We start from the raw sequence: 10,000 nt of genomic DNA on the forward strand, positions 1-10,000 counted from the left end.
ACGGAGAGTTAGGGCAAGCTTCAGGCCAGGCTCGATCGGCGCCCTGTACCAGGTATGCTGCTTTGTTATCCTGGGACCCACTCTGGCTAGCAGCTTGTCAAACATCTCGGGGGGCATCCGCATGAAATTGATGAAGGAGGCGTGGTCCTCGTTCCAGAGCTCCAGCCGAAGCTGGTCGTATATGCTATACTGCAGTCGCCTACCGATCCATGCTCTGATCCAGATCCTCCTCCGTTGCCCTCTTCTCCTCCCTCACCTATTGGCACGGAGCTGGAAAAGCGGCAATTGGTTTACATCATGGTGATGCTGGAGAACGGCTAGATTATACTCCTGGCGCAGCCTCTCCGCATCCTCCATGCTCTCTGATGCTGGGTTGATGTATTCATCAAGACGTGCTGTGAAGTAGTGAGGATGAGCTACTCACAGGGACCCTATTTATATTCCAACCCCAATACGCTCCAGAAACGCTAGCTGTACTGTGGAAACACGTTTAATAAGTTAAGTTAATAGTCATCAAGCATAAGTTTAATACATCTGAATAGGTCGAGAACATTGCAGATACATCAGACAGATAGATTAAGCATAGGTTACGAATAGGTTATCCACTTGTTATCAATAAATCGGCTGTCGGGTTCACGTCACGTGTATATACAACGTATATCAATATACGACTGCCGTACCTCGAACGTCATCACGTATGTCTAACGTAACTGACCTATGAAGCAGGTACGTCCGAATATTTTGAATATACTCAAAATAAATTCACGGCCTCAGCGTTCAACAAAGTACCACAGCGTAACACGGTGTGCTCTTAACGAATACTACTTATGTCCAACTTACCCCTGATTTATATCGACGTACACCAGCGTATTGCCGTATATGCCGGCATTCGTTTCCGTCATATGGAACTGTGTGGCAGGGCCAATACGTTATACATTAGTCGAATACGTTTTGTACAAGTATGGGATACGTTATGTATATGTATCAATACGTTAGACATACGACTCTGTGTACGTTCCGGATCTGATCCGATGAAAAGTTGGACGTATTCGTATACGTTTCCGCCATACGGATATGTGTGACAGGGCCTTAAAGGAAAACTCTGTGGGGAAACATGTGTTCAGCTATATGGCACTAATTGTAAAAAGTTGTCAATGAATATCAAAACAATAAAAACATATACAATATTGATATTGTACAACTTGTAAATTCAAAATCAGGCAGAATTATACTTTATAGTAAAGAATATTTACAATGTACAATTTGTAAAGTAAAAACTAACATGTGCCATCACAAATTACAATGTATAAATTTGAAATATTGTAAAATATGCAAATTTTAAAGTAACATTTTCATTCTCCTAAAGTAAATTTAAAACTTAATTATAAGCCCCTAGAAATTAATATGAAAGCAAAAAACATGTTCAATGTACAATGTATAAATTCATTTTCAAGTTCCTTGTTACTACATCTACGTTGATGAAAATCTTAGATCTCAGGCTCCCTCCAACAATTCTCATTCAAATCAAATCAAATCAAATTAAATTTATTTGTATAGCCCAATATCACAAATTATACATTTTGTCTCAGTGTGCTTTACAGACTGTACAGGTTACGACACCCTCTGTCCTTAGACCCTTGCATCGCACAAGGAAAAACTTCCTAAAAGAAACCCCATAATTAAAGGGGGAAAAATGGAAGAAACCTCAGGGAGAGCAACTGAGGAGGGATCCCTCTCCCAGGACGGACAGACATGCAATAGATGTCCGGTGTACAGGATAAACAACATAGTACAAATACAACATTTGACAGGAATTGTGTTGTGTTGAAAAAAAAAGAAAGTATGGATGAAACCATTAAATATGTATTAAAAAAAATCACTCAAGTAAAAGCAAAATGACAATCAAAGACATAAATATTGCAAGTTATGTCTAGTAGTTATATCTATAACTATACATAAAGTATAAAATAAAGTAATATACATTTGTGGTAAACAGTATTGCAAATTAATAAATGAAATTCAAACAGGTATGTAATAAATGAGAAGTTGTATATACATTATATACAGAGATGTAAACAGGAATGTATTAATGTACAAGAAGTAATAAATGCATTTAAAACATATACATATATACTGTATATATGTATATGTGTGTATATATATATGTATATATACACAAACACACGGCAGGGTAGACAGTTTGTAGAACAGTGAGTACAGAGTTAAAGTGACAGTATTCACCTTTTGCTGCACGCCTATTTTTTGTACTACCTCAGCTAGGGAGTTGGTCTCAAACCGTTAATTGAATGTAAAGTAAATACATTGCAATTGCAACTATCCTACCAGTCTCTCTGTATTTTGAAATATGCAGTCATGTGAGACACATTGTGGATTATCTAATCATCAGTCCTATTTGTAAGACTGAAAACCAACTTGAGCATATTCTGTCAGCTAACTAAAGATGCTCTTTGAAAAGATGGTAGATTAATAAGTGTTTTTTTTTCCAACTCAAAGAGGATGGAAAGCTTTGTAATGAGGTGATAAACCTGCAAAAGTCACAATTTTGGCACATTTTTTCATTGACTTGTTTTTCTCAATTCTAACTTTTGAAGTTAAGCAATGACACAAGCACTAAACAAGATAATGAATTGATAGCCCGACATGGGCTTAATAGATACAGTCAGGAAAGTATAATCATTGTATTAGAGTGATTTACACCTGCCAGTCTTTTGCCTCCCTCCTTCCTCCTCTCAGGTCAGTAAGGGTGCCATCACAAAGACAAGAATTAAAGTGCAACAGAGCCATCACAGGGATGACTGCACAGCATTTTGATGGAGGGAAGTGCAGGCCACCCCTGGACAGTCATCCATTTCAGACCTGCATTTTATCTGTATTTGTCAGCGTGACCTTGAATCTTCAAGTTCCTCCTATTGTGTTAATCTTATCTGGTTGAAATTCCACTTTCCTTTTTCTTTCCTTTTCCATTTCAAGATGTCCTTCTTTGTTATTTTTTTGTTCAAGCAAATTGTGAGTGCATGTAAAGGTGTGCTGTGGAGTTGCATTGAATCAGCTCAAAAACAATAAAATAGGGCAGTTGGGGGTGTTGTTGCTCTGTGGTTATTAAACTGGAACTTGGCATTTGTAAGGCTGCTAATGCTGCTAATGTGCAAACATGGGGATTTTGAGTTGAATATTTTTAGCTTGTATAAACTGATAAATCCCTGGTTAAATTATTGCTGTCTTGTAAACAACCATTAGAGAGTGTATGAGTATTTAATGGCAACCAAAATATTTAAAGCAGCATCATTATTTTTGCTTGTTGATGTCAGCCTTGGTTTACACAGCAGCCTAATGTCTAATGCTTGAACTCTACCAACCTTCTGAATCCTTCCTCCCCACAGAGGCAGCTGAGGAAGAGGAAGTGCTACCTCCTGTTGACTGGAGCCATTGTCCTCATCATCCTCATCATCATCATTGCTGTTTCAGCAAGAAAATAAGAGCACCCACTGTGGTAAGAACAGTCATCCACAATACAACCCTGCAACCCCTGTCCCAGACATCGGACAGTTCCATATTCACAATGCTAGTGCTAGGATTGGACGCATAATAGTACAGAGCTAATATTTGGAATATCAGCCAACTGTCATGTGATGACACTTTGGATCCTCATTGACAGTACATGATGATCACTGATCATAAATATGAATTGGGCATGATGAGTAGCCAGTCTGCGTTTGTTGGTGTGCACAGTCAGGAGTGTGGTGTAGGGCTGCAACTAATGATTATTTTTCATTATCAATTAATCCATCAATTCTTCTTCCAATTACTCAATCCATTGTAAAATGTCAGACAATATGATGTTGTCAAATGTCTTGTGTTTTTTTCAAAACCCAAAAATATTTAGTTTAACAGATATGAAATAGAGAAAAAGTAAAATTTCAAACATTTTCTGGAATCAGAGAATATAGAGGCATTTTTTATTTATAATTACAACATTAGAATTAACGGTTTCTGCTGTTGTGATTGTTAATCTTTTGATCCTGTAGATGCACAGCATTTATAATGCATACATACATACATATATACATACATACATACATACATACATACATACATACATACATACATACATACATACATTTCTTTAAGGATTAGAATTGGATTTTGATTGCTTTCTCTAATTTCTAATCTATTCCCATTTGGCCAAACATTTTCTCTCTCTCTCTCTTTTTCACTTAGCAATATAGAAAACCATTGAGTAGCAGTTTTGTCATTTTAAGATGTCACTGACCATCACTTTTGCCAGTTAAAATGATAAACATTACCCATGGTAGATCAGATCAGCTGTAGATAACATTAATGCTGTAACTGCTGACAAGATGCTTTTGGCAGTTGTCTTGTTAAAGTGTTCTAAAATAAGTCTCAGCCAAAGATCATTTGTGATGGAAGAGAAACATCACTCTTTCTCTATAACTGTGAGTGGACTGTGTGTTACATTTGATATAACAGGGTTCAAAATGCATTTTTTCTGTGTACATGAACTGTTGCATACACCTTTTAAAATGGCACCATGGACAGCGGGCATTAACCGGCAAGAATGTGTCTGAATATTTCCCATTATGTGCAAATAATTTAAAAATGATATTTGCAGTGTCTACTGAAGAATCTATGTACTTGCATACACAATGGATGCAAATAAATCCAAACCATAATTTTGTGTGCCTTTTATATAAAATTAAAAGAAAATATTCTATAATAAATATGACAGAGAACAAAGCCAGAGGAGCAGATGTAACTTTCGGCTAATTCAAACTCCATTGTAATGTATATTATATAACAATTTAACAATACAATGTTTTGTTTGTCTGAACAATTTGATAGTAATGTTGCTGTGAGACCTGCCACTAACTGACATAAATCCAAACTGATCAAAAAAACTGTTCTCCATCAGTGTAGAAGATTTAAACTTGTAGTGTTTGATACTCAAAAGACACTTGAGGAATTGTAGTCTGAATGCAGTCTCCACGGTAATGTCCCACTGGCTCTGTGTCTCTGTGGAAATGCTCTTTATTCTTTGATCTCAGTGACGACCTCTCATTTAATCATCAGTATATTACTTCATATGTCCATATATTATTAGAAGCTGGTGGTAAAAACTGAAGTTGTGTAAATGTTGAACTCTCTGGTAAACTGGTTGGATCTAGAATAAGAACCAGGAAAGAAGATAAACTGAGAGTTATGCCCTGGTCTTACGTGCTGATCAGAAAGCTTGAATTATTTCTAAACAATGATACATTTTATTTTTTTAACAATAATCTGAAGAAAGTTAATTTCATTTCATTTTGAATTTTCCGTCCTCTATAGTACTGCAAGTAAAGTTGCTGTGTGACACACTAGGACCAACTTGCATCCTGTTACTAATGGCTGGAAAAGCTTGGCGTTCGATACAAGATGTCTCTGCTTACATAAAGTATTGATCCTCACCTATTTTCCTCTGGGGAAGGTAAATGGAAATCCTGTGGAACTAGGCATTCTATTCATAAAACAGCAGGCTGAATCGATGCTCCCATGGCGAATGGCTCATGTTGAGGCTCAGCATTTGGCGGTTGACGCTCAAGTGGCTAGACACTACCAGTTAACACAGCAAGACAGTCTCAATGCTAAAACAAAAAAGAAACAGACCATTGTGAAGTCCACTGCTGGCTGTTGTACTGTTTACATATGTTCAGAGAAAGTTGTATTGATGTTCACCTGTGCTGTCACAAAGCAGCGCCACAGTCCAGCAAACCGTGTGTACAGTGTACACATGTGGATTCTTTTTGTCGAAATTACTGTGAATTTGAGGTTCAAGAGCATGGAGTGTCTTTAAATGGAATGGAATGAATATAGATATAGATCCAACTTGGTAAATTCATAGTTTAAAATACTTTTAAAATAATTGCATTGCAGCTTGCATCAGCCTTAGAAATGTGGTTTGATTGTGTTCAAGTGAACCCATAGATAGATAGATAGATAGATAGATAGATAGATAGATTAATCCCGTGGGAAATTTAGGCATCCTTAGACATGACATACAACATTAACCATCTGCCTCCCACCATTACAAATGTAAAGTACAAATAAGAATTCAAATAAAATAAAAAGTCAAATTAAGTGATAATAAGTGTTATAATACAATAAAACTGTTATAAATACAAAGTGAAAGTACAGGCTGTTATGGTTTGAATTGAGTTGAATCTGAAACTGAATATCCCTGCCATCATTAATTAACATAAGTATTATTGGACTACTATCAGTCTGCCTCCTAAAAAAAACTCCAACTCACAATTTAAATCTTGCTGAGGTCCTAGAATCTGGGATTCAATCCCCGATATTTTCTTTTGTTTTAAAGATGTTTTTGTTATTGCCATTTTCACCTTAATTTGATAGAGAACAGTGTAGAAATTGGGTTGGTAAGGGGGATATGGTACCCCAGCCATCATCGAACCCCAAATGTTGTCGTTCAATCACCACTTGGCTACCAAGGCCCTCGAATTCCAGATAATTTTAAAACTTTACCGCAGAGCTTAATTTCTTCATTGCCTGTGCCACAAAATATACATATTCAATGACATTAAGAGCTGCGTTGAGTTCCAATTGTTCTGCGACCATCACAGTTCTGTTATGTTCAAGTTTACAGTTATTTTGTTAACATTTTCCGCGTTTTAGTCATTTAGATAGTAACAGATGCCTTTTGGCTGTACTTGAAATTAGAAAGCTTTTTATTGCCGTTTTCTTTCTCTGTCACTCATTTGAAATGTCAGCATAGCAGATCTCAAAGAAAAGCCGAGATCACCTTGGTTTATTGTGTCTGCGGACGTTGTGATAGTAAAATAATGATTTAATCTACAGCCCAGCAGATTGGTAAGGACAACTTTGTTGTTGTTCTGCTATCTGACAACAGAAACAGAATTATGTAAATGAGAACTATATTATGAAGTAAAATGCTAATAATTAGGAGAGAATACAAGAGAATTTCACAGTTCAGAGACCTGAACTGCTCAGACAAATAGAGACCAGCGCGTAAAGATAGAGGTGGAGGATGAGCTCTGTGTGAGACACTCGGCTTGCTGTGACGGAGGATCAGAACAGGATGCAGCCAAATCTTTTATACATTTACAGGAATGCCACCCACAGGTTGAAATGTTTTGGTCCAGAATGAAATGTATTCAATGGATTGCCCTTCAATTTGGTTCATAGATTCATGTTCCCCTCAGGATGAACCTTTCATCGAATGCCATCATCAGCTCAATTTGAATCCGTCTAATAACAGCCTCAGCTGTGTTTAGTGTTAATTAACAAATGTTTGCGTGCCAATACGCTAAACTAAGAGACATATTGTCATTGTCATGCTCACTGTGAGCATGTTAACACTAGCACCACTGTGCCTAATACAGCTGCTAGCATGACTATAGACTTGTAGTCTTGCTATTTTAAACTTGTGTAGTATTGTGTAACGACCTCGGACTAGTGATGGCAGTGCGATACTGAAGCTTCAATACGTGCTTCAAACCCTGAACTACAATTCCATAGAACCACTGCTCCGAAGCATGCTTCAAATCACGTGACATGATGTCCGAAGCAGTAACTGCTTCATTGCCTGAATGAATCACCGCACTGGTTTGCGGTCCAATCAGGTGATTCACTGGCACTGCCTCGTTTCGATTCTGACAGGTTGAGACAGTTTTGAATTTGAGCGTCTCAACACTTTATAACCGTCAATTTGGGTTGTTGTCGTAGTATGCGTTGTTGCCGTTGACTTCTTGGCATTGCGTTTGTATTGGATCATTATGGAGCCAGCCAACTAGCGAAACAATTTTTAAGCACGCCAGCATCATCTGTTCCTTGTGAGCAAGTACAAAAACCAAATCTAAATCTGTTGAAACACTAATGTACATCCCACATAATCATACCCAACCCCAGTGGCGCAGCACAGTGCTCCTCAGGCGACCCACATTCAAAGGATTGCCGCAGCGGCCTGTGGTTCGAATCCGACCCGTGGCCATTTACTGCATGTCAACCCCCTTCTCTTTATCCAAACCGTACTATTATTTAATGCATAAAAAGCCCAAAGCATTTTCCCAGCACTCTCTTCTAAATAACACGTACACACGTATACACAATCACCAATCTTTATTTTTAAATAGAACATGATATTCAGTCTTAGATGTGTGGGTCAAAGAATTTTTAAGGCAAAGATACTTTAAATCCACTGGAGCCTTGCTCTTCGCCAATAGAGGTCACTGTACCTGAAGCTTCGGGTAATGAACCCATTTTTGAAACAATTGGCTTAAGTGGTTCAGTCCTTCACAAAAGCTTCATTTGTCCATCACTACCTCGGACCCAGGGAAGGAAGACTCAAACGTACAACGCCAGAAACAGATGTAAAGTGTAAAATAAAATACTCACACACAAAGACAGGAAGTAAAGGGATCTGGAATGAGGGACAAGAGGTAGGTACAAAATAAAACAGGAAGTGAAATGACAGACAGTGACTGACGAGACTGGACATAAGACACAATGACTACAACATGAAAACTTTAACAAACGCGACGAGACATGACATATTGATGTACAGATGATTGCATGACTGTTATTTAGTAATTTTGTTTCTGAATTCTAAAGGTAGCCACACAATGGCTACATATGTTTTTATATATGATTCTTTCCAAGTGTATCAACCTGTTTATAATTTAGCATTTTATTATCGACTTTCTGGCAAGTATGTATACAATGTACACATTTCAGCATAAATATTTTTCAATTTACTCTCACAATACTAGCTTGTTTATGGAAGTATACCAACATCTTTGTTTTAGCTTTAGATAAGGCAGGATTACTAATTGTGTGTGTGTGTGTGCGTGTGCGTGTGTGTGTGTCACAACTATTCCACTGGAGGAAAATAATATTTTAGCCCACTATTTGAGTTTAGCAGAGGAGACCAGGTTTAATTGTTAATTGCCACAGCAGAGCAGCCATAAGCCTGCCAAAGTCAATACGTTATTGTACTAAAGATCCACATTAACACACTTGGCTTCAACATATTGGTGTGTGCAGAAACAGCGCAATTGTACTGCAATAACTACCCAACCATTTTATCATTATTTAAATGATGTTCACACCAGTAATATAAGTTCTATAAAACTTACATTGGCAGAATATACACTAAATATTTTAGTACATGAAGTATTTAATGGCCTTTCGCCCTAAAATTATTTTTGAAGAGTTAAAAGCATAACAATGAGGGCGTCAACTTCCATAGTCGCAACACACAATGGTCAGACGGAGAGAGGATAAAAGAGGAAGAGTCACATAAGCCACACAGCAAACTGAGGCGGATAACTATTTGCTTTATTTCAAAAACAATGTGAAGTGTTAAGCATTTTACTTTATTGAGGTAACGACAGAAAAAAAGATACAACTGGAAGTTGAATCTTTGTTTGTGACAGAAATTATTTAATTATTATATTTGAAAAGAATATAAACAATATTCAATTCAATATACAACCTGTGATGTAAACTCAGAGGCAGTTCAAGATTTAGGAAGGATCACGCACAAAACAAACAAAAACCTTGGAGAAAAAATATGATTTTAAACCTTTGTTGAAAAATCAAATGTAAGACCACAAACAAAACTGAAGGACACGAGGATTATCTAGAGTAGTGGTTCCCAAACTGTCTGTGGCCAAGGCACACCAAAGACCAAGACAAAATCTATACTCACAAGCCCCCGGCTGAGCGCCGCTACGTTGGAGTTCACCCCAGTGGACGAGAGGGTCGCCTCCCTACGCCTTCGGGTTATGGGGGGGAAAACTCTGACTGTTGTTTGTGCCTATGCCCCAAACCGCAGTTTGGAGTATTCGGGCTTCTTGGAGACCCTGATTGGAGCCCTGCAGGGGGCTCCAGTAGGGGACTCCGAAGTCTTGCTGGGAGACTTTAACGCGCACGTGGGAAACGATGG

At 37.7% G+C, this 10,000-nt stretch overlaps 1 protein-coding gene across 4 annotated transcripts in view; it reads left to right on the forward strand.

Moving 5' to 3' along the window:
• Positions 1–10,000, forward strand: part of tsnare1 (T-SNARE Domain Containing 1) — a 183,013-nt gene that overhangs the window by 127,517 nt on the left and 45,496 nt on the right. For 3 of the 4 annotated variants that reach the window (XM_029451829.1, XM_029451828.1, XM_029451827.1), the window contains exon 11: positions 3,402–3,511. The exons of the other annotated variant lie outside the window; for it this stretch is intronic. In XM_029451829.1, coding sequence (XP_029307689.1) covers positions 3,402–3,497 — 96 coding nt within the window. In that variant the 3' untranslated portion in view covers positions 3,498–3,511. The remainder of the gene's footprint in view (positions 1–3,401; positions 3,512–10,000) is intronic. 4 annotated transcript variants of the gene reach the window in all.

The sequence above is a fragment of the Cottoperca gobio genome, chromosome 16 (genome assembly GCF_900634415.1).
Source record: "Cottoperca gobio chromosome 16, fCotGob3.1, whole genome shotgun sequence".
NCBI lineage: Eukaryota > Metazoa > Chordata > Actinopteri > Perciformes > Bovichtidae > Cottoperca > Cottoperca gobio.